The 27030-nt window shown below is 39.1% G+C and overlaps 1 protein-coding gene across 1 annotated transcript; it reads left to right on the forward strand.

Moving 5' to 3' along the window:
- Positions 1 to 22625: 22625 nt before the first annotated feature.
- LOC143570419 (WAT1-related protein At5g40240-like) lies at positions 22626 to 25233 on the forward strand. The gene is made up of 5 exons (XM_077056077.1): positions 22626 to 22840; positions 22924 to 22989; positions 23746 to 23862; positions 24121 to 24346; positions 24418 to 25233. Exons 1-5 carry the CDS (start codon positions 22626 to 22628, stop codon positions 24754 to 24756), a joined length of 963 nt encoding a protein of 320 aa, XP_076912192.1. The 3' UTR covers positions 24757 to 25233.
- Positions 25234 to 27030: the final 1797 nt, after the last annotated feature.

Raw genomic sequence — 27030 nt, forward strand, 5'->3', positions numbered from 1 at the left:
CAGGACTTGGATCAATGTTATCAGCCGACATATAAGAAGAATCCGAATTAGAATTTTCTTAAATGAGAACTTCATCGGTTGTATCTACGGGTTGAGGCATTGGATTAACTACAGCCACGTGAGGAGCTACAGGCAATACATCTCTATTTGAAGGACCAGCGGGCATATCAACATAGCCTAAATTGTCTATGAGAGCATGAATTAATGTAAACTGAGACACTATAGCTGAGCCTGAAACTGTTGCAACCGGAGTTGTAGATATAACATGGAACTGGTTGAACAGGTAGTCATAATCAAACATCCAATCTAGATCGATGCGAGCGTCTTTTTGGTTAAGCTCTTTCTAGTCAACATTGAAATATGTCACAATCACTCCTACTTTCTTATTGTAAACCCAATAAACGGTCTTGTTGGAAGCATATCCAACAAAATAGCACTCATCTACTTTTTCAGCAAACTTGGAACCTGAATTGGCATCTGTATGAAGCAGAGTGCATGGACATCTAAAGGTTTTGAATTAGTTGACTTGCGGATTGGTTTTGTAGTAGACTTCATATGGAATCTTCTTCAGACACTTATTGAGAAACACACGGCTATGGATAAAACATGCAGTATTAATTGCTTCACCCAAGAAAAAGAGAGGTAACTTTGATTCTGAGACATTGTTCTTGCTGCTTCAATTAGTGTTCTATTGCGTCTTTCAGCGACCCATTTTGTTATGGAGTGTACGGAGCACTGAATGATAATCAATACCCTTGGAATGAAAAAAAATCATTCATTGTTCTGTTATAGAATTCCGTTCCATTGTCACTTCTAATGCGCTTGATTCTTTTGTCAGTTTGGTTCTCGACAAGAGTCATGAACCTAATCAAAAACCGGGAGGTTTCGTTTTTTGATTCTAGAATAAAATTCCAACTGAAACGAGAGAAGTCATCAATAACAACAAGACAATAGGGTTTTAGGCCTATCACCAAAGGATGAATTGGTCCAAATAAGTCCATGTGCAACAGCTGAAGAATGGAAACTATATAATTAACAGTTTTGGGCATGTGATAGAGTTTGTGTTGTTTACCTTTTGAACATGAAATGCATATTTCAATAGTTGAAAAGGTTTTAAAAGGCAACCCCTTACATGCTCACCTTTTACAAGTCTGTTCAAATTCTTAAAGTTGACATGACCGAGACGTTTATGCCAAAGTGATGAATCGTTCTCCAAGGCCTTAGATATTAAGCATGAAACAGTTTGTCATAAACACGAACTTCTCATGTCTAATATGTAAGCATCATTATGCCTCGGAGTACACATCAGAATCCATTCCTCAGGGACTTGAAAACTTGGTTTTAAAATCAAACATTCATTTTCCGCGAACAAGGTAGAGTATTTCTTATCACATATTTGAGAGAAACTGAGCATATTGTGGTTGAGTTGTTCGATAATATTGACATCTTCAAAACATTTAGGTTACTTTAATTAATAATAGATAAACGCAAAAACCACTTGATGTGCAAAAAGCGGTCTATAAAAACTTAACCTAACCTAGACACTCTAGTTTTAAATTTATAAATCTAGACTATCTTAATGCTAGACCACTAGACAGACAAGTGTACTTATCGACTGCAGTAAGCCTAATGAAGTCCGGATGTCGAACCCAAAGGACACCAGCGACCCTAAAACTAAACTCTGACTTAAAACTTAAATTATAGATTTAATTGATTTTTATGTTTTTTATTTATTAACTATAAACTAAAGAAGAGTTAAACTAAAATTGACACTGACAATAACAGACTTTAACTCGATTATCTAGACGCTCTTAAAGATAGGAGAAGCACTACCTAGGTTTAGAATCCTATTTGTGAATCTTGGATCTCTCTTGGCTATGGAAACTATGATGGAACCAGGATCTTAAAATACGCCCCCCTTAGATAACCTAGTGGATCCCTAATCATTCTTTGGGTGTGACCTAAAAGGAAACTTTAAGAGGCGTGTAAACTTACTGGTTAGTCGGATCACATGTCAGTCTCTCCAACAACACTAAAGTACCTTAAAAGATAGATTACCTATCAGTCTCACTATCGCAATTCACCCTAAAGTACAATGGGTAACCTAAGAACAATCGATAAGACACATAATTACAACAAAACTAGGGAAATCTAGGAAACTTCCTGTCAGAGCGTTCTAGCCTAAACCCCTAACCTCTCAATCTCTAGATAGGCAGAATATAAAGCTCTAACAAATCACTAACCAATGTTCCTATGGATTACTACGTCTAGTAAAACCATAAAATAATCACAAACACACAGTAAGCGACCTAAATATGCGTCTATAACTGAAAGACATTCAATAAGACACACGCGGAACAAAGATCAATAATAAATCAAAACTAAATACGCAAACACATCAAAACAATTGTAAAAGATTATTTACTTTAGTAGTCATCAAAACAATTGTAAATCCAACACTAGAAACCAAAAACCAATAAAAATTCGCAAATCACAAAGTAGTCATCAAAAACCTAGGTAGCAAGGGGGTTTAGCCAAAAATCATACTCATGAACAAACCAAAATAAATAAGTTCAAACATTTAATTCATAATGATAATAATAAATTCAAACCGATAAATAATGTTTGGTTGAGTAGATGTTGAGCCCGGACGCTTTCTAATTGAACCAACACGTGCTATTTTCTCTAATTCTTTTGATCGAACTCTCCTGTGCTTCTCTCTTGCTGTATGGGGTCCCGTAGGGTTCCCCCCCCTCACCTTACTTGTCTATGACATTTTTTTTCATTTTGGTATCGTAACGAACATAACGGAATCCAACCGAACGAAAATTTTATTCTTTTGTCTTAATTCCGATATCGTAATGAATGTACGGAAACCAACCGAATTCGCATAGAATTAACGCCTCAACGCCTGGGACGGGCAACGCTCAGGTTTACCAACGCCCGAGTTTACCGACGGGCACCACCCCATTAATTGGTCCTCTCAATTTTTATATTCCCTTTTATGAAACCGATTGAATTCGTGTCTAGTTACCGCTTCAATGCTCGAGACCGACAACGTTTGGGTTTTACCACCGCCCGGGTTTACTGGCTAAACAAACATCTTTTTAAATAATTTATTTTTTATATGTTAATTTAGTGAATATATTTTTTGGGTTTAACACTAAGGATTTACCAATGGTGTCTATACCATAGCGAGCGTAAACGATGCTGGCCGAATTTGCGTTGACTCACAAACATTTGGTTTTAACGTTGATGTTTTACCAACTTGCGCCGGGTAAAACACTAGTTTCATATAAAATAATGAGTAATCAATTTATCATAAACTTTTAAAAACACACAAATCATTAAATTATAACGCATGCTTCATATATTAATTAATTAAACGACATACTGTTGAATATAAAATAGAAATAGAATCAATCATATAATAGTAATAAAATCTAGTAATATATCACATATGTTTGATCCTTCACTCGTCGGTCTCAAGTTTAGTAAAAATACTTTAGTTTAGCTCGTTAATTCTTGAAACTTGTAAAACCTAAATATGAACCACTTAAAAGTAATATTAACTCAAAAGTAACTTAAATGTGTAGAATATACTTATAATATTTATATAGAGTTTAGCTCATATCAGCATGGCCATGCTTTTATAGTGTAAGCTCTTGCATGCATCTTTCTATTATATGGCCCAATGGGCTTGTTTACATAATTAGGACCCAAGCCTAATAACATACACGAAGTAAACGGAAACAAATATATTACAATCGAGAATTAAGCTATCAGATACAAAAGACTTAAACATAAGAAATGGGCTCTACACATGTATTTCCCCAACAAGTAATTTGTTGCTTGAAATATCCATGTTTTTCACGAATTGTATGGTAATTATATAGTCAAGTGTAACACCTTCGAAGACCTGCACCATGTTCCCGTAACTAAGGTGATCCCAATGCATTGCGCCAAGGTAAGATTTCTCTTTCATGCCATACGCCCATACAACTCCCCAAAATAATGAGTAATGGATCTTGTTAACTTGTTGTGTACGTGCTAGATCTAAAATTTGAGGTAGCTAACATTTGCACAAAAAGTGAGGAATTCGTCTGGTGAAATTATTCTTATCAGACCTTAAAACACCCAAATATGTAAAATTTGCTCCAATCAAAAACTAGTAAACTTGTGAAACACATTAAAGCTTGAGGAAGTTATCCACTAAAGCTATTATTATCATTTAACTGTAACCATTCCAAGGATAGATATCGGCTAAAGGACGCGATACGACACCTGATAGCCTATTTGAATTAAGTAGCATCGCACTCAAGGACACATTCCATATGCACTTGGGAATTTCATAATCAACATATTTTTGGAAAGATCAAGAATTCGTAAATCTACCCTTGTGCACAACCGCCTTTGAAAAGATCGTTTTGCAAATATAGTTTGGCTCCAAGTTCATATAACCTTATATACAAAAAAAGGTTCGCCGGAGGACTCGCGAGTTTGTTGTGAGAAAGATCTAACATATATATGACTGGCATGAGGGACAACCATATGGGAAGAGGTCTAGAAATGCTAGCATTAGACAACGCTAACTCTTCAAGTTTCATCTGAGTTTGAATCCATTGTGGCAGAAATCAATTTTCCATCTTACAAGAACCAAGTCAAGCGACTTTCAACCACAATGATTTTTATAAAGGGATTTTTACATATATCTCCTCCGTAACTTCCTTTATTACATATTTTTTCAATGCTAAAACTTAAATTACATATTTCTCCTTCTAGTCTTCATTTACCATTTTACCCTTTTACAACTATATGAAAATGCCCCTATATTTATTTGAGCTCAAGTAAATTTTACGTAATTTGACATTTTGACTATGATATTTTTTTAGAATTTTTTTTATTGTAATTAATAAAATCAATTTAAATAAATTTATTTCGTAACCTACATATAGAAATGTTGAACCTATAAACCATGTAAAATTTTTGTTTATTTTTTTTTATGTTCGCTAGCGATTAAAAAAATCGACCCCAATTGAATTTATTGGCCTCGGTATGTTCGTCTTAAAACCAACTCGGTTTGAGTTTAAACTGAGGATATATATAATTGTTACTATTAAGAAAGGGATATATCACTACTAGAAAAAACACCTTTAATGACAAGCAATGCGTGTCATTAAAGGGTACAGATGACAAACAAATGTGTGTCAATTATAGCCCAGTCATAAAATGAAAATGACATGCATTTGCGTGTCATGTTTTATGACACGCTTTCATGACACTCTTTCATGACTTGCAATTACGACATATATATATGACATGCATTTATGCGTGTCATGGTTTTAGATGTTTTTTTAAATATATATATATAATAAATATACTTTTTTTTTTGTAATTACTCTGCATTAATGACAACAATACATATAAAATGCATAAATAGAAAAATAATCTATTTCATAAATTAATCATCCGTAGCCAAATATAACAAATATTCCTAAATTAACAAAAATATTGGTTATCAATACAATATGATATTAAAAAATAAACGATGCCACGAAACTTGACCTTTGTGAATTCCATCAATATCCACATCCACATGTGCATTTTTGCATCTCCTAACCTAAGAAGGAAATTAAACAAAGAAAATATTAGAACTCAAGGAGAACAAACATAAAAAAAACTCTTTATTTCAAGAAGTTCGAGGGAGTTAAACAAGATGAAGCAGAATTCAAAGCTTATACCTAACAGTCTAGCATGTATAAGTGTATACTCATATTATTATTTAACAACAAATACCTAGCACACATAGTTTAGTCCTTGGTCTTAAAACAGTCCCATGGGCCATTTCATATGTAAATAGAAACTCTTGTAAGAAGAAACCTAGGAACACGAAAAACATGACAACAATTCAACAAAACAGATAAAGTTGATAAACTACCTTATGCATCATATGGTTGATGTTTGATGCAAAGATTCGCTTTCATGAATAAAGACTTGACTTTGAGGCTAGTTGTCGAGAGGCATGTGTATTGAGACATAATTGCCATGATCTCCGAGTCCATGTATGCTTGTCTGATTAACCATTGTATTATTATATCTATAAAACTAGTTTTATAAAGTACAAAAATCTGTAAAATGCGCGTACCCTTAGTTTGTATCCATAACAATTGTAACCAGCTAAACCAGCGCTCGCCACCTGAAGAGGTAGGTCCCAGCAGAGCCCAGTTGGACCCGCAAGACTCACCTTGAAGAGAGACGTCTGCGCAGAAACCAACTGGATCCGCAGGACCCACCATGCTCAGAGACGTGACGTCCTTACGCGCAGTACGCAAGCTGTTCCCGCAGGAAATGCCTCCCAATGGTGAAGGACTCTGCCTGTTCCCGCAGTTGCGGATACAAGCCATCAGGGAAGGCCACCCGCGCAGCAAGGCTACACGCACAAGGCACTTAGCTCTCAATCATTCAGTGTCACCTGAAGGAATGAGCAAAGCCGGGAACAATCCCGCACAAGGGCGGGAGGGGGAATACTTCCGCCCAACTAAGCCAGTCCGTACGATACGGGAAGATCTTTTGTACTGTACCTGACGAGGTATGGGCAAAAGATCTGACTAAAGATACAACAGCTTATTGACAACAATATGGCGAGCAGCATGCTCCTGTACTGTATGTCACTATTAGCCGCTGCCTACTCACTAACTCATGTCATACCACGTGCATAGCCGGCAGTTGGTGGAAAAGGAATAGTACACAGCAGGCCTGGTCACTGTCAGCCGCTGCCTACCCACCAACTACCAGCAGGGCACGTGCGTAGGCCACAGTTGGTGGAACAGGAATACTATTCAGCCGGCCACACCTCCTTGGAAACCTACCTTCGGCTATAAATACCCCAAATGGTATGATCATCTCATCTTATCATATCTTATCACATTATCAGCATATTATACCTGATATCTGCTCTAGCAATCTCTTAATATACATTTATATTTAAAGAGCAATCTAGTCTGATTCTCACGCCGGAGGGTGGTCACAAGGAGGAACCCCCCCCTCTTCTCAGTGACAAGCTCACGGTGTCTGTTTTGCAGGTTATCAGAAGAACCATCTTTACCGGGTCTAACCCCTCGTGGGAAACATCTATCTAACCCCCAGGTTATCCGTAATCTGCCCGGGGTCCGGTTAGTGTTTCTTCATTGGCGCCATCCGTGCATAAAAGCTAGAACTTCATTTCTTTTCAGTTTTTTCAAACTTCTGGAAAGATGGTTAAAGAAACTCCGGTAACCACAACCCCAGCTACTGGGGGGAATACCGGCTATACAGTCTTTACAAACACTACCCCGGTTACCCAAGCCGGGGCAAGTGAAGTAAATTTTACGAACACTACCCCAGTTACCCAAGCTGGGGCAAGTGCAGTAAATAATCGCTCACTGGGATTCACCGATACCCAGTTAGAGAAACGAACAAGACTCCCCCGCCAAACACTCGATGAAGTTAAGGCATGGGCGGAGGCACGTCAGAAGGAATTCCAAGCTGAGTTGGACGAACGCTTGCGTTCCGTCCAACAGGCTGACGAATTCGAAGAATACTTGGAAGATGACTCGGAGGAATCCGACACCGACGCGAACCCTCGCCATAGGGCAAAAGGGAAGCGTAAGGAAACGAACTCCCAACCGAGAAGGCGTTTTGGAGAAGCCTTCAAACCAAAAAACACAGGTGGAAGTCCACGTGACTTCTCCAAAACATTCAGACCAACTGTGGCAAATGCGGGAACGTCCAAATTTGCAAGGGACATTGCAGAAGCAATCGCCCCAAAAAGTGCCAAACAGATGTCCAACATCGGCACTTATGATGGTATATCTGATCCAGACGATCATTTGAACAGGTTCATAGCGGGGGCAACCGTCAGCAATTGGACGGAACCTACGTGGTGTTACATGTTCCAAATGACGCTTGTTGGGCCAGCTAGAGCGTGGTTCGATCGTCTACCGGTCAACCACATCTACGACTGGGCAGACTTCCAACAGAAGTTTAGCCAACACTTCAGCCAACAACGAAAGTATACCGAGGAGCAATGGACAATCCTCAAATGCATTCGAGAGGAAGATGAATCTTTGCTAGACTTCATCACTCGCTTCAACTCGAAGAAGCTAAGTCTGGGTAACATTAGCGAAGATCTTGTTCGCGCTGCTTTTATTCAGGGCGCGAACGACCCAGAGCTCATCCGCACCTTAACGGGTAAAGATGGCATGCCATCCACATGGGATGCCATCATGACAGCAGCTAAACGCTTTGCGGAAACGGAGAAGCAACTGGGTAGAGATCTCCCACAGAGCACAAACCTCTACACCCAGAAAACAAGAGAAGACAACGTCCTTACCGCCCGATTAAACAAAAGGCGGAAGCTAGGCATTTGGCAGTCAAGGGTAAACTTTGACACCTCATCCGGCTTGCAACATCGGTTAGGCGGAAGGGGCAACGTACAGTCGAACCAGAACTCCAGATGGACGCCGCTCTCCAAAAGCGTCACCGAGATATTCGCCACTGAGGAGCTCCCATGGCCAAAGCCTCCAATAATCCGACATCGTCCCAATGCCGATCGGAGCAAATACTGTGACTTTCACAGGACAAAAGGCCACAACACTGAAGAATGCACAGACGTAAAGGACATGGTCGAAGCATTTGTCAGAGATGGGACGCTCGCGCACCTCGTGGCGCAATGAACGCTGAGCAGGCTGATGCGTGTAGAACCCCAGCTGGGGAAAACACGAATAAAATCTCCAGCTTCAATGTGGAGACTACATGCTGCGTAAAGAACGAGATCCCGAACCAGGTGCGTATCGGCTCGATGGCACTCCCATCCCAACAACATGGAAGGGAGCTCAATTACACAGTTTGCATGTAGATCAATTCCAAATTTGTAAAGGAAAGGCCAAGAGCCACTTCTAATGGAAATGATTCTCCTTAGAACATCGACGCTGATGATTTTACATTTATACTTTATGAACTATCAACACAGATGCCGGTTTTCACCGCATAATTACGTGGAAAGTCGTTGCGTGGGGAAGGCGGCAAAACCCGCATAAACCCAACAAACGACAAACCTTCACGCAGGTCAGTTGAAGGGGAAAAGTTCAGTCATCCTACTAAATGAAAGTGCCGGTCTATCCGCATGAATCATGATAGAGGAAACTGGACACTAACCTATTAACAACCACGCGTCGAACGGTTAATTTATTCAACACGGATATGCCGGTTTTCACCGCATAATTACGTGGAAAGTCGTTGCGTGGGGAAGGCGGCAAAACCCGCATAAACCCAACAAACGACAAACCTTCACGCAGGTCAGTTGAAGGGGAAAAGTTCAGTCATCCCACTAAATGAAAGTGCCGGTCTATCCGCATGAATCATGATAGAGGAAACTGAACACTAACCTATTAACAACCGCGCGTCGAACGGTTAATTTATTCAACACGGATATGCCGGTTTTCACCGCATAATTACGTGGAAAGTCGTTGCGTGGGGAAGGCGGCAAAACCCGCATAAACCCAGAAAACGGCAAACCTTCACGCAGGTCAGTTGAAGGGGAAAAGTTCAGTCATCCCCTTAAATGAAAGTGCCGGTCTATCCGCATGAATCATGATAGAGGAAACTGAACACTAACCTATTGACAACCGCGCGTCGAACGGAAAACTTATTCAAAACAAAATTTCTAACAAAAGGATGAGGAAAACCTACACGCAGGTCAGATGTACGTAAAGTTTAGCCATCCTACTAAGTGCAAGTGACGGTCCTACCCGCACAATCACGAAAGAGGAAGCAAAACTTCAACCTATTATCTACCACGTTCAAAGGTTAACTTATCCTAACACTTAGAAATTTCAAAAAATATGAGGAAAACCTCCACGCAAGTCAGATGGTAAAGTTTAGCCATCCTAATAAGTGCAAGTGACGGTCCTACCCGCACAATCACGAAAGAGGAAGCAAAACTTCAACCTATTATCTACCATGTTCAAAGGTTAACTTATTCTAAACACTTGGAAAATTGCTAATTTAAACTAAAGTATGCAAGTCATATAACGTTTACAAAGCAAGGAATCCAACGAAAGTAGCGGTCTTACCCGCACAAAGATTTATATTTCATAATATTCATTACAAGAATGGCCGGGTAACTACCCGCCTACAAGAAAATAAATCTATACAAGCTAAATCTATCCTAGCAGTGGGAAGGGATCTTCAGGATCAGGCTTCAGGGCCACTTCCACTTGGACCCGCACCATCAGTAGAACGTGGCGGTCCAAGGAAAGCTTTAAGGATAGCTAGCCCATCATCAGCAGCAGCAACTTGGTTCACCTTCTCCACCACCGGATGCGGGAAGGCGGCATACTGGTTCACTGCTTGGTCGTAAACAGCTTCAGTATCAACATTGTACAAAGGGAAGTTGGAAGGCGGGATGCCTTTCTCAACGAACCCTAGACCAAGCAGGAAGCCGGCCTTTTCCCCATCCTCGTGAGAAGCGTTGAGGGCTGCGCTCATAGCATCGTCATAAGACGTCTCCGTGAAGACCCGATGCACAACCTACAAGAAAATATACAAGTATCAGAACCTTTTCTATTTACAAAGAAAAGCGTAAAGAAATGAAAAGCATACCTGAGACAACGCTTCTCGAAGAAGCCATTCCTTGGCAACCAGAGCTTCTTGGAGGGCAGCTTGAGCTTCGTTACGGGCGCGTTCGGCTTCACTCTTGTTGAGGTTGGCAAGCAACACTTCTTTAGCCGCAGCCTCTTCGACGCCCTTTAGCTTCCGCTCAGTGTGGTCAAGCACCCCCCTCTGGTCCAAGATCTCTTGGAGCTTTTTGGCGTCTTCCATCGCCAAGGCATCATGAGCCTGCTGGAGAGCCTCTAATTTGGCTTTAAGCTCTTCATTCTCCACGCGTAGAGGCTCAGCAACAGCTTCAGCCTTGGTGGCCCTCTCGGTTGCGTTCCTTGCAGTTTCCTTAGCCAGCCGAAGCTGTTCATTAACAGCTTGGGCAGCCTTGGAACGGGCCTCGAGCCGGGCCTGAACTTCAACCTCGAGGGCCTTGAAGGCCTTCTCCTTTTCCGCAGCCACTACGGTAAGCCTTTGGTTCTCCTCCCGGACAGCCCGCGCCTGAGCCACTTCTTTAATGCGAGCTGCTTTTAACTTGTCGTTTTCACGACAAAGCAGCTCGACGCGCGGCTGCATCCGGGCCAGGAGAACCCGAAGCTCATTGGTTAGCCTACCCTTCTGGTAGCTAGCCATGGCTTCCCCCAATGCACCACTGGGAGCAGCGTGACAAGCGCACTCCACGCACTCCACAGGGGTGCGAAGGGTTGTTCCTCGGCGAATGTTCCATCGTGGAACATACACTTCATTGGAATCCGACACTGCAAAAAACATAAAGCAGTTAGGAAAAGATGATAAAAAAATATATAAAATGGGCCAAAAGAACCCTACGCACCTGTAGGGTCAATAACAGGCCGATAGCCGCCAAACCCATCACCTGAACCCAAGGGAAATCCATCCAAAAGGTCAGGCAGATGGGAAGGAGGCAGAGGTTGGCGATAAGCCCCATGCATACCTGAAGGTTCGGCCGTCGTTGCCGATGACGGAGGCATGGTAACAGCCGCCGCGGTCGCCGCCGCGGAATCCGCAGCAAAAGTAACCGCCGGCTCAGTGAAAGATGTGGTAAAAATGGCACTGACAGCCGGCGGTGACGTCATCACAGCTGGAACAGTCGGCTCAACGGAGTGAGCAACTGAACCAGTGGAAGCAGGCGCAGGCGCAGCCGCCTGGGTCGTCGCCTCAGGTAGGCTGACCGGGCTACCGTCATTGGCGGGGAGGTACTCCTCTGCGCTCCACCCTGGAATGCGTCAACATCCACGCCTGCACAAAGAAGATAAGTGTTAATGATATTAAGCTATGAAGTTAAAGATAAAGGAAGTTTGTACTTACGGGTTTTCTTGAGCCTAAATGTACGGACAGGCGGGGATGAACCCAATGGAGCTGGCCTCTTCACGCCGCTCACCATTGTCATCCTGGGCTCTCCGGTGACAGTTGTCACAGCCTCCGGAATGGTCTTATCACCACCGGGATTCCCCGCCACCTCTTCGCTCTCGGTCTCCGAATCAGACCGAGGCACCGGATCGGCAGTGGAGGCCACCTTCTCCTTCCCCTTCCCGCCGGCAGCCTTCTTCTTCCGCACCAACGGAGGACCATCTGTGGATTCCTCATCAGAACATACGATTAGAGGAATTCCAGCAGAGGTTTCAACATTGAGGGGTCGAGGGTCGAATAGCGCCTTACCTGGCCGCCTGGCGCTAAGGATCTCGTGGCCTAGCGGGTAGACCTCCACGAACCGATCCGCCGTTTGTTCTAGGATGGGCAACTCGTTCTCGTCTAGAGCGCGAGTACCCATCCGAGCGGGACCGTCAGCCTCCCGCGGGTACATGAGCGACTGCAAGTCGTTCCCCTCTGAAATAAACAGGAAAGAAGTTAGAAGAAATTCTAAATTAACAAAAAGAAACAGAGCATACCGTAAGGAACAGAGTTCGAACCGTATTCAAGGACGATTGGGATCTTTTGCGCATCCGCATCCTTCCACACCCGGCTCATCCCCAGCATCACCATCCCGGACTCCGCAAACCGGTAAACCGGAGATTGGACTCGGGATATCTTCGAAAACCATTCCGCCTCCTGGTAGTTGGAGGCGTGAAGGCTGGGAAGTGCTTGCCCATTCTTGAATTTCATGGCAAGGGGGATGGCGCGAGCGGAAATATAGAAGATTGCGCTCGGTTGCGCAAATCTTCAAACCCTTAATCCGGGTTATCAGGGTATACCACCCCTGGATGCACCTCCAAGTGTAGAAGGTCATCAGGCGGTCGACATAGGGCTCAATGCCCAGAATCCGGCATACCCACTCGAAGTGGCGAATCTTCGCAATCGCCATCGGGTGAACCTCGGTCAGGTGCACACCGTGCCTCTCCAGGACACGGTAAACAAACTTTGTCAATGGGAACCTAAGATTCCCATAGACAAAGAATGCAGCATAAACCCCGATCTTGCCTCTGGGGGCATCATACACCGTCTGGTGGGGTTCAGGAAACTCAGGCTCGAGAGACTCGAGCATGAACTTCCTGACGATGTACTGATACAAATCGACAGGCAGAGCACACTGGCACTCGCCAGCAGTACTCTTGTCATCGGCTGTAGATTCGAGATCACGTGAAGACATCTTGCAGATGAAAGAAGAAAACGATTTCAAGGGAATGCTCGACTGAAAAGATGAGTATTCGCCGGAAATCGTTTTGAAGATGAAGAGAAGAGTGAAAGTGTGGATTACAAAGAACCCTCTCCCCCTTTATATACTAATCGCAATTAATGCGATGAATTTAATGCGGAAGAGAGAAAAATCGAAGGTGCAATGAAACTATGACACGTGGCAAAAAGCAAGCTGGCAACAGCTGTTGGAAGGACGCGTACCATTAATTTCGCGGCCACGCGCCCGAAAAATCGCGCCCACGCGCCTGAAAAAGCGTCTGGAATGACCATGTACTGTCACGTCACCATAACTTCCTGCACGTTCTGACACAGTCAGAAGAAACCGTCGCACGACGTTTCAGAGGTTTGGACTGTTCTTATTCTTTCACCAACTCTTCGAATTTCAAAAAAAAAACATTCAAAAAGATTCAAAAGTAAGCGGGAAAATACCCCTTACCTTGGCAACCAAGTAACCATAAGACGGGTGCGGGTACAGTGTTAAGGCAAAACCCTTCACAAACTTAGCACCTGCAGGGAATTGAAGCCAAGAATACCTTGGCAACCAAGTAACCATAAGACGGGTGCGGGTACAGTGTAAAGGCAAAACCCTTCACAAACCTAGTACCCGCAGGGAATTGAAGCCAAGAATACCTCGGCAACCAAGTAACTATAAGACGGGTGCGGGTACAGTGTTAAGGCAAAACCCTTCACATACCTAGCACCCGCAGGGAATTGACGCCAGGAATACCTTGGAAGTAAAGTAACCGTAAGACGAGCGCGGGTACAGTGTTAAGGCAAAACCCTTCACATACCTAGCGCTCCGCAGGGAATTGAAACCAAGAAGGATCTTCTGGGCAATGCTTGCGGAAACGGAAATAACATTCCCGCATAGCGGGAACGTCGAGAACTACATTGTTTGAAGCTCCAGGATGGAATTGGTGGTTTTAACATAATTGATCACTATGTTCAAAACTACCAAAACCTCATGGAGAATCCACACAAGTAGGACTCAACGCTCCTGACTTGCGAAGAGGTTACAGACCTACCCGCATCATACCCAAAGATCAAGCAGGAAAGTCGGGAATTTCTGCAAGTGACAAGGACTTCCGCGGGAAGAATCCCCATGGAAAACCTTAAAAAACCCTTTTCAAAACCCTTTGCTTAAGTCCAAAAGTTCACCTCACTTTATTAAACATTCATGAGAAGAACATTGGACTGGGGGGACTTGAAGAGGTAGGTCCCAGCAGAGCCCAGTTGGACCCGCAAGACTCACCTTGAAGAGAGACGTCTGCGCAGAAACCAACTGGATCCGCAGGACCCACCATGCTCAGAGACGTGACGTCCTTACGCGCAGTACGCAAGCTGTTCCCGCAGGAAATGCCTCCCAATGGTGAAGGACTCTGCCTGTTCCCGCAGTTGCGGATACAAGCCATCAGGGAAGGCCACCCGCGCAGCAAGGCTACACGCACAAGGCACTTAGCTCTCAATCATTCAGTGTCACCTGAAGGAATGAGCAAAGCCGGGAACAATCCCGCACAAGGGCGGGAGGGGGAATACTTCCGCCCAACTAAGCCAGTCCGTACGATACGGGAAGATCTTCTGTACTGTACCTGACGAGGTATGGGCAAAAGATCTGACTAAAGATACGACAGCTTATTGACAACAGTATGGCGAGCAGCATGCTCCTGTACTGTATGTCACTATTAGCCGCTGCCTACTCACCAACTCCTGTCATACCACGTGCATAGCCAGCAATTGGTGGAAAAGGAATAGTACACAGCAGGCCTGGTCACTGTCAGCCGCTGCCTACCCACCAACTACCAGCAGGGCACGTGCGTAGGCCACAGTTGGTGGAACAGGAATACTATTCAGCCGGCCACACCTCCTTGGAAACCTACCTTCGGCTATAAATACCCCAAATGGTATGATCATCTCATCTTATCATATCTTATCACATTATCATCATATTATACCTGATATCTGCTCTAGCAATCTCTTAATATACATTTATATTTAAAGAGCAATCTAGTCTGATTCTCACGCCGGAGGGTGGTCACAAGGAGGAACCCCCCCCCTTCTCAGTGACAAGCTCACGGTGTCTGTTTTGCAGGTTATCAGAAGAACCATCTTTACCGGGTCTAACCCCTCGTGGGAAACATCTATCTAACCCCCAGGTTATCCGTAATCTGCCCGGGGTCCGGTTAGTGTTTCTTCACCACCACACCTAGTAACAACAAGCTAATGAACCAAGTGTACTTTTGACACCTTCCTTTCTGCATAATCCAGAGAAAAATAAAAAGGAGAAAAACATTAAGGAAAACTCCGGGCCCTGCCAATACTTGCGTAGCTAGTGGGGCCACGAAAACACAGCTTACTGCTTATCAGTACACAACTTACTGCTTACCGGTACATAGCTTACTGCATAAAATAGGGAAGTTTAAAGATGAAAGTGTACAAACCTGCTGCATATGCATCTGCCTTTACAACTTTCGTTTGAGTAACCTTGGAAAAAACCAAATGCTAATTGTATAAAAATAGTTAATAAAAAGCCTGGATTATATATTTGGAAAAGTTGTTTAGGGTCACGAGCTGGCTCGAGCTCGTTAAGTGAAGCTCGAGCTTGCTTATTAAACAAGTTTTTTAGGCTCGAGTTCGGGCTTGTTTAAGGTCGGCTCGATAGAGCTTTTACACGAGCCAACCTCAACTGGCTTGCGAGCGGGCGTTTGCAACCTGGACTTCTATTAATAGATTATTTGACATTGTTTTTTCACTTGCACATGCTACCTTTGCTTATCACCTTCTTAGATTCATTCATTAATCCATTATACCAATAATGGAAGTATGTTCCAGTTTCCACCTGCATCCTTTACACCTCTTGTCCTGCACCTTCTTCTAGATCAATTCTTCTATTTCCTTCACCCATAGTCTGTGTCCTGAAATTAAAACATAGAATTTTTCCACCTAATAATGAAAAGAATATCCACGCTACACTAAATGAGAACGCAAAACAGAACACACCTCAAAATTCAATTCTCCTTTTTCATATACATAAACCCTAACTTGTTACAAATGAGGCACATGATTAAATTATAAACCCTAATACGTCTACAATCTAAACTGCAGAACAAATTGAGATTCATACCAAGGGTACAAAACACAAAAGTAGTCAAGGTTGTTGAGGTGTATAAACTACACTGCCCCAAAACCACAAAAAAATACCCCTAATTAATTCCAATCAACATAGATTATAGTAAAATCAAATTTAAGGGTTTTAGTTTAGAAATTAGCAGCAAGAGGTAAAGAGACAAACATAGTTACAGCTAAATTCACTTTAAATATAGCATAATAAACAAAGCAAAAAAAAACCCCTAAATTTACATCATTCAAATGACATCATATCTCAAATTCTAAAACAATTGTGTGTAATCAATGAACATTCAGCCTCAAAAGCCAATCAAAGCTCCGAAACAACAATAAACAAACTAAAATTAAAAGCATAGGCATAAAAACATCGAATAACCAAAACACATATATGTACCTGAAATCGAACCTACTGGTGTCTGCCTATGCGATTGATGGACATGAAGACGCCAGATACGATGTCGGTGATGTTGAAAGAGACGAACAGAGCGGCTATGAATACCGAAGAGAAAGAGGGTTTGGTGGTGATGAGCGCTGCGAGCAGGGTTTGGAGATTTGGGTGTGGTGATGGGAAATGGCTGGGAGAAGGGTAACATATGTTAGGGATTTGTTTTGACACACATTTTTTATTTTTTTTAGTTATGACACTAAATTCATGACACACAAATATGCAATAAATCTTTCAAATTTTAAAAATTATGACTTCTTTACACTTTTGCAAGTCATTAAATCATGTGTGTCATAGTGCGAGTGTCATTAAAAGTCTTTTTTCTAGTAGTGTATGTAAATTAGTTCATTAAGGGTAAAATGGTTATTTAGTTAGTTAACTTAAATGAAATGGGGAAATATGTAATATATGTGGTTTAGGGAGGGAAAATATGTAATTTAAGGTTTAGCATTGAAGAAATATGTAACAAGAGAAGTTAATGAAGTGCATATGTAAATGCCTCTTTTAGAAAATAATGACATATTAAATAGTTATTAATGTTTAAATAAAATGAGGAATAGAGGAGAGAGAAACTTTTCTCTTGCATGGACCATAATACGGTTAATACCTTAAAACCCACCAATCCTTTTTAATTTTGATGAATTCCACCCGATTAATCATAGCAATCCATTATTAAATCTAACAGCTACAAAGCTTTATTAGGCTTCCTAGAAAAAACTAGCTTCCTATTATAACTTGACTCATTGTATTATACTAGTAGAAAACCCGCGCGATATGTCGGGGTCGACAATTTGCAACGCGGTACTCATTTTTTATTGGTTTTTATATTTGTATAATATTTTACAAAAGTTTGAAATTAAAGTTCTAGCTTGTATGCTATAAAACTTATTTAATAATTTTTTTGGCTTAAAAATAATAATTTTCGTTTGTATTTTTATGTACTCAACCAAACTCTTTCTCTTGACTTTAAAAACAGGATTGTAATTGTAAGATTAAAGATAACATTCAAACATATTTCAAATGAATGTTATATACTTGATCACTTCTTGCTTAATGCTTACAAATGATCAGCAAAAGTCAATAGGTATATCAAAGCAATTGCTTAACTTTACTAATACTCCTAAAGTGTGACATTAGTGCCAGATTGCAACATAGTCTTAACTACAAAAACTAAGGTCATGTGAATTTAGTATTGATCACACTCCATAAAAAGAAACTGTACACACCATTAATCTTTAAAGTTGACTTTCATCATACACAAATCAATCTCTCCAACATCATCGTTTACATGTAAATAATCATCATCAAACTAATAAAAAATAATATGTGTGCTTGGTATTGACTTGCCATCATCATCTTGGTTTCCATTGAATCCAAGAACAGTAAACTGCATGTCAAAACTTTTCATCCCGACCTCTTTTGACCCACAGAACCGCTTATCATTGTATAGATATAACCTCTGTAACCATAATCAACCTGTTATTTAAAAATATATACATACATATATTTTTTAATAGATGAAAATGTGAATCGAGTCAACCTGACCTGCATTCGCACGTTTTAGGAAAGCACCCAATTTAACCACCCAGAACCGCCCCTTTTGCTGCCTCTAGTTTAGAAAACTAAAAACATAACCTCACGTGTTAGTGGATACTCGTCAGAACCGCATAAGTCAAATTTAGGGTTTCACAACGAAGGACAATCACAACCAAAACTAAATCAAATCATATATGAGGTCAACTCACCATAGGATGGCCTTCCGACGTCTTAAGCAGACATAATGTAAGCTGAAATCATGAGAAAAATTAAGAGGAGACTAAACAAAGAACATAATGAACATACGATTGGATCAACAAAAATATATCAAACGAGTTGTTCTGAATTACTTTTGTCTGAATGGATCAAACAGAAAAACTGTTAAAAAGCAAAAGATCAAACGAGCTGAAATATGTCAAAAAATACTGCAACCGTAACTTTTTTTTGTTAACTAAAACTCTATAACTGGCCCTATTTTCAAATGAAAAACTACTAAAAACAAATTGAAATTAAAAATTTAACAGGAGTTAAATTAAGAGAAAGTGATACACGTATTCATTATCTGGAGCATGATGACATTGAACCAAGGAAACCCTGTCCGAGCATCTCTCCATGCTGTCAGCAATTCATCATCGTTAAGCCATTAATTAATAGCATGTGTGTATTTATATTTAAAAAAACAGACCTGTCAGATAAAGGAAACTTGTGGAGAGGTATATTTTTTTCTCTCTTTTTCAGTATCTTTTCTTTGATGCATTGGTAGAAGTATCTTGAAAATAAGCAACCAAATATCCATACAAATGCAAACAAACAGTATTAGAAGCATATAAATATAATAACAAAAAATGGTACGCCACTCCCTTTTAATTATGGCGATAATGTCGTTGTTGCAGGCTTTAGAAATGATGGAGTATTTGGTTTCTCAATATGTCGTCACCCATTCCTTAAATATGTATTAATCAAGACCAGAAATACACAAATAGATTAAAAAAAAAAGAGCTAAAAAAATAAAAAAAAAATTCAACAAAAAGATAACCTCATCCTTTTATTAATACATAGCAAATGCATCAAGCTTAAGCTTGAAAAGGCTACTCACGAATCAAGCTCGAGCTTTAGAAAACAAAAGGCTTGAAACAAGTCGCGCATGAGGTCTCGTAAGTTTAAACGAGCCGACCTCGAGCTTGGGCGAGGTTGGGCTCGACTTGAGTCATTTACAGTTTACACCCCTAATTCTATCAAAGAGATCCGTAACTGTTATCAAATTTATATTGATATTTAGAAGCATTTATGGTGGTTACCTCTTTGCATGGTGGAGGTGCTCTTTACCCCATTAATGGTCTGTGATCTTCCAACCTGCATTGCACATAGGAAATTTAGTTGCAAAATTTTAAAAATAAAGCTAAATTAAATTGTTGATAAATAAAAAGCAATAAATGTTTGGCATATTGTTTCTGACCCTAGGAGACTGAATTATAGTCAATCCTTCATCTGCAGTTGTATCAAGAAATCTCTTAATCCCACCAAAGGTAGGTTCAACTTATGACTCGTTTTGTTTGGCTGGGCCCACGCTTTCACTTATTATTGGGGCGGAAGCGGGTAATGGTAAATTCATATTTTCTTCTGTTACATGAATTCATGTTAAAAGTGAACTCACCTATAGTCATGGTGTAAATGGAACTAATAATTTAGATGCTAAATATAAAATAGGATGTATAATTGAATATATTAAATTTTATAGTTTACCTTTGAAACATTGGAGTGAATCGACTTGATTTGGATGGTATTCCCACTTTAGAAGAATCTTGTAAATCTGTGCATTATATAACTTAAGAAACATAAATTTTGTAAGATTTGAATCAATTGAACAATTTAAATAATGAATGTTACCGATTATACAGGAACAAGTAACAACAGTTGGTAGGCCATGATTGTGTTTCGTTTATAACCATTGATAAGAGAGCATTACTATAACAATTGTCGAACGCACAGACAAACCTAATAAGCTGATTATTGAAAGCTGCAGGATGTATTATGCAAAATTCCTATAAAAAGACGACAGCAAGGGAGGGAAAGATACCTGTTGATTTGATTTGAGGAGGAGAAACCGATGTAACTATAGAGTTGGAGGGAACAGGTTTACAATATAGATAATTACATTTAAATTCTGATTTTCCAAAATAAAATATTGAGTGAGAAATTGTAGGGATGATTTACATATATTATTATTGATTTGTACTTTATGCTTTATTGGCTTGTAAATTATAATTCACACATCGGTTTTAAAAACTTTTTATATCGAAACGTCTAAAAAAATGAGCTTGTCGCAATGAGAACTTTCTTTTTTTTTTATGAAATAATATGTTTACAAATAAAGATGAAAATAAAAAAGAATATAAAGTTGTCAAATTGAAGTTTAAAGATGAGGGGGCAAACATTAAAAGTTTTTAAAATTAACAAAATATAACTAAAGTTAAAAGGTAAAAACTGAAACTATTTTTCAATCAATTTCAAAGACACGTGATTTTTAAGTTAGAAATACTATTATGTTCCTCTCTAGGCTTGTACCATGTGTTTTAGAAATTGTAAATCTCTTAAAATCTTAATCTTAATTTTGCCCATAACTCGTATGTTATATACAGTAGAGATGTTATTATTTCACATATCATTGGTATATCCTAATTCTTAAGTGTCATTATAAAGTTAGCTATTTCTAATCATTAGTTTAAAAGGGTGTCATGGTTGGAAGTGTCTTTTCTTTGTGTAGTTTCTTTTGGTCATAACTTTGCCACAAATGTGTGTTTTCAATCATATTGGAGACTCTGATGGTCGGAATGTGGATTTGTTGAAAACTTGTGTTGCAAAGTACAAAAATTAGCAACTATGTTCCAACGAAAAAACGTAATGTCTTTTTGTGTTGCAAACCGTAGCAAAATTAGATCTAATTCTTTTTGTTAGAAATTTGTTTAAAATATGGTGGGTGTAGGTTCCCAGAATGAATCTCACAACTTGTTTCGGATCAATTCATGCCAATGGTGAGCTGAAATCACCACTAACACTTGGATCTCGAATCGAGTGATGCAAAACTGATAGAAAAATAGAAGAATAAAAGATGAAGTTTGCAAATGCTCAAAAGATGTCCAAGGAGGAATGGATACCCATTTTGTAGGGAACCCATTCCTTCTAGGGTTCTCTATTAATGGGCCCAATTGGGTTTGCCCATTGGGCTTACAAAACAAGGTGGCCTCGTGCCCAATACAAGAGTTAAACGAAAGCTAAAAAAGGTGTAACATTACATAGATGAACTATCAAATACATAAGCTTAAACAAAACAAAAAAAATGCCCCACAGTGGGATTACTTGTCATAGGAAATTTTCGTAAAAGCGTGGGCTGTTTTCTAGTAAAGTTATTTTTATGAGATGAAATAGGCAAAAGTTGTAACGAAGAATATAGATGTTTATTGAGATACATATTTTATGTGACCCATTTCAAAATTACTTCCTGGATAGCTATCACGACTAGATTTTGAAAATTGGTTCTTTCAATAGTATCCTCACACCTAATGTGAATACCTGAACTCAATTTTATGGGTATCACTACTTGACGTGGTTTAACGTTGTTCTTTAATCAGGCAGTCATAAGGACCATCGTTGGGGAGTGGATCTTAAGTGTAAATAGGATCATATGTAGTCAATATAAGATTTGTTCCCTTAATATTTTAAGAGGCAAAATTCCATGTCTAGACATCTCGGCCTCTTGCTGTTTACGCGTATAAGTTCATGTTCATGCTCAAACACTGAGTCATTAGAATCATTATAACCTTTGTTTTGTTGACAAAATTTACAACTCCGATAATGCTTTCCTAATATAGTTTAATAAAAATCGTTATTCCTATAGGCTCACCTAATTCTATGGATATTAGTTTAAAGGAACCCCTCTAAAAGTCCATTCTTGAAATTGTTGAAAATTCAAATGACAAGTGTTTAATAATATTATACATGATTAATAAAATAAATAACAATTAAAAAATGTGCAACATGGCTTTTGTTTATTTTGTAATGAATCACGTTGATATGAACAAAATGTTTATTAATTAACTTGAGTTTTTCAATATTTTATCAATAAACTATACCATTTTCCTGGGAAACGAGATTAACGAGATAATTTGAAAAGATCCCAATCTGATGCATATATACTTCCTTCCATAAAGATGCTGGATTCTGTGTTCGAGATATGGCAAGAAGAAGAAGTGATGAGACATGGTTATGGATCACGAACGAGGTGCTCCCAATTGTTGCTATGCTTATGACAACATGTTTGGATATGAGTACACTGACAATAGTCAAAGCTGCTATGAATGGTGGCTTGGGCAGCATTGTCTATGTCGTTTACCATAACTTTTTTGCAATATTAATTTTTCTTCCATTTTTCATCGTTCATGTCTGCAGGTTCGTGTTATGTCTGTTTCTTTTGTTATCCGAGAAAAAAAATATATTCAAATCATATATTATGATACTTTCAACTTGTGCAGAAACGTTGACCGTCCTCGGCTCACATTCCATATTCTGTTCAGATTCTTCATTCTGGGACTTCTAGGGTAAGCACTTGACCCATTGTGATGTTCAGGAATTTGGTTTAGAGAGTGTGTGAGTTAACCGTTCTAAATAAAATTAAGTATACATTTGGTTACATTTTGTAGGTTATATAGTATGCAGTTTATTGGATGATCTTTATGAATAGGGCCACCATGAGAGATTGAAGTATTTTGATAGACACTTCAAATCTCAATCAGATAATTCAAAAATTAAAAAACATCAAAAACCAGCATGTATGTTTCAGTTATAAAACTGTATCCAATATATTCAAGCCATAACAACATATCGTTGAAGCAACACAATGGTTCATGAATGAGTATGTCAATTACATGGTTGATTTGTTCTCGCCAGATTCATTTCCTATGTATATATTTGCATACACACACACACACTTGAACTTGTATCATATATGATTGAATGTCATAATCGGGAACTTGAACATGAACCAGACTGGGTATGGGATTAGTTTTAAAAACTTTCACAAGTATGGGCGAACATGATATTAGGTGTTACCAATCACCCAAAACATCCGTTTTACACACCTTAATATAGCTAGGTGCCCCACCCTTTAATTCAAAGTTATTAACTATTATTAGCTTTTTAGCTTTGTAACCTAATAGTGACCTTTGAATGGCCAAAAGATCTACAAGTTTGTGCATTTGAAAATCAAAGAAATGTAACTTTTCCAATAGTTTGATGCTTTTAAAAATTTATCCTTTTTATTTTTAACAAACATTACATGTATGTGTTGTTTGTAGGATTTGTCTTTTCCAGGTACTTCTTTATGTAGGTGTATCCTACAGCACCCCGACCATGGCAAGTGCCATCTCGAACACGAGTCCTGCAATAACATTCGTGCTTGCAGTCATTTTCAGGTAATGAACACCCCCCCCCCCCTCTTTTTATTTTAAAAAGAAGATGGCGATAGTAGCTAAAAATGCACTATAATTAATTAATACTCACATATCGATGCACTTGGATTCATTTACATCATCAGATTTGATTTAGAAAATCGTAAACTAACATTGTTTCTATAAAAGTACTATTTTATCTAATTCATAGTGCTGGTTTTATGCATTGACTGACAAATTTTGATATAAAAACTATAAAGTACAACAAATTGTGTGTTTTAGGATGGAGAAACTAGAAATGCAAAGCCCAAGCAGTGCAGCAAAATTATTGGGTACCATAATGGCAGTATCTGGAGCAATGGTGTTCACGTTCTATCAAGGCCTGGAAATTTTTACGACTCATGATTCACACAATCTACTTCATTCGTCACAGCCGTCCAATTGGGAATTTGGAGGACTTATTATTTTTCTCGCTGCAATATCTGGTTGCATATGGTCCATTTTACAAGTAAGATCTCCCCACAGATTACATATGTTTTTTTAATATTTTAACTTTTAATTTTTTGATTTATGTATTAGTCTGCAACAGCTAAAGAGTTTCCAGATCAATTCTCCATTTTGTTTTTCATCTGCCTCTTTGGGACATTGCAATGCATAGCTATATCTCCATTCCTAGAACCAAATCCAAATGCTTGGGTGGTGCAACCCGGAATTGGGATGATTGCTATCATTTTTGGGGTAAGTCATGTAAACTACACTAAACTAGTTTCCATAGTTTCGTGTTCCCTGATTGACATGCTCTATTTGAAGGCGGTATTTTCCATTGTTTTTCGCATTAGTGCTCTGACTTGGTGCTTGGAGAAGAAGGGTCCAGTTTTTGTGGCCGTGTTTTCGCCACTCTCCATAGTTATCGGTTAAATCTTGGGTGTCACATTTCTGGGTGACTCACTTTATTTAGGAAGGTAAATGGTCATCTTTCCATCATTAAAATCGAAATTGATAGGAGTATTTGGATTTGTAAATCAGAAGTCATAACCAGAAGGATACTATGCAAGTTTGCATTAATCTGAAAATTTTAATGATCATAATCACAACCAGACATCCAAATAACCCTTTAATCTTGGATTATGCTTCATATTCGTCTCATTGTAAACGAAATTCATTTGATTCTTGAATTGATATGAACAGTGCCATTGGAACAGTGATAGGTGCGGTTGGGTTTTATACCGTGATGTGGGGGCAGGCTAAGGAGAAGAACAAGTTAGATGAGGATATGAACAAGGATTTGGGCATTGCAAATGAACCTCTATCATCAGACCTAAATGATCCTCTCCTTCAATCATTTGCTGAAATATAATCTAGAGACTCATATATATAAGTAGTATTAATATTATATGCTATTATTTAATTAATATATCATTAGTGTATCCTAACTTCCTAAGTATCGTTATTAAGTTAGTTATTTCCAACCATCAGTTAGAAAGGGTGCCATGGTTGGAAGTGTCTGTCTATTCATTGGTTGGAAGGGTGGTACGATTTGATCTTGAAGAGGCGGTTTGGAGGAGATCACAAGTAAAAGGGCTAAAGACACACATTAACCCTTTGTATTTATTAACCCTTTGTATGTATTATGTTTGTTGGTCGACAGTTTTTTACTCTTATTATATATTAACCCTTTGTATGTATTATCTTTGTTGATCTATTTCTGGTCTAAACAAAGTATAGTGATGATTTGGTTTCTGTCATGCTCTATGATCCAGACGACCAAACCCAAACTAACCAGCAAAGTCAGAAGCAACTCGGTTGTTTAGTGAGAATAAGGGGGAGCATAACATAAAAGTGAGAGAATTGAAGTTACTGAGCAGAGCAGTCCTATGACAGTTCTAGGTTCACATAAACTCAGTTTTGCTATGTTATTTAGTTAAAGAAGATGATAAAGTAAAATCAATTGTGGAACTAGCATTATATATGGCAACATGTACAAGTTATATGAATTTAATTCAAATATAAATATGTTGTTTTGGTTGGTCAAACGGTTCTTTGGTTTTCATAGATATGGCTCTCTTGCTTTATTTGATAAACAATATGATACAACTAAATTTCTAAGAGTTAGTTGATTTTTTGCCATGCTTGACTTTTTTTTTGGTTTGTACAAGTTAACCAAAAAGTCAGAGCAGGTTAAACAAATATTGTTTTGCTTAGATTGTAAAGGAAAAAAAATACTGATGTCATTATGACATTAATTAAATACCCGGTCACGGGGCAGGTATAAAACTAGTTTCGGAAAGTTTTAGACATAACCGAGAGAGACAGATGTTAAAATGACCTAGGTTTTTGTGGCGTGAATTGTTTGTTTATATATGATCCATGTGTGGTAACCAAGCAGAGCCACCTATGAGGTGGGGCCGAGTGGTCAACGAACCCATGTCCGACACCCCAATAGATAGGCTGAATTTTTAATTTATTTTAAATTATATATATTGGAAAACATATGTATTCTTAATGTTTAAACCCAACTACTGTAAGACCATGCGTAGACAAAACTCTGCATATTGGGACATTCTACGCCACGTGACTTCCAGTAGTATTGTTGTGTTTTACAAAAAAGTAGTTTACTCAAAACTCTCCGGCAATTATTACTCAATTATTTTTGTTTATTTTACATTTTCAATTTTTTTAATTAAACCTAAACATACGATATTTCATTAATTAAATAAAAATTACATTGAAATTAAAAACTACTATCTTCATCTTCGCCATAAGTAATCGTGTAATGGTATCGTTAGCCCAAAAAGTTTTAGATAACACAAAAACGTTTATCTCATTGTTGGACCTGGAGACACCAAAATGTTTATATCATTGTCCCAAAAACGAATCTTAAGTTCAAATCTCAACTATAACACAAATTTGTCATTCTAAAAGAGGGGAAAAAAACTATATATATGTTAATTTAAGCAACCTAGAGTTAATATTAACTTTGGTTGTAAATATGTATATTTTTTGTTTTTCAAAGAAATGGGAAATATTTTTGGGCTTATCTAGTTAAAAGAAAAAGACAAGAAGCATTTGTAATGCCACCTTTCCCGCATTGTGTATAGAACGCTAACACCCAGAAGGGGGGGGGGGGGGGTTTTGGGCCAAAATGCTGCCCCACAACTCTCTAATTCGCATGGTTTAAAAGGCAAATCTGCA

Source organism: Bidens hawaiensis, unplaced genomic scaffold (assembly GCF_021521415.1).
Source record: "Bidens hawaiensis isolate Kalapana, Puna unplaced genomic scaffold, B.hawaiensis_p1.1 tig00024982_1, whole genome shotgun sequence".
In the NCBI taxonomy this organism is placed as follows: Eukaryota; Viridiplantae; Streptophyta; class Magnoliopsida; order Asterales; family Asteraceae; genus Bidens; species Bidens hawaiensis.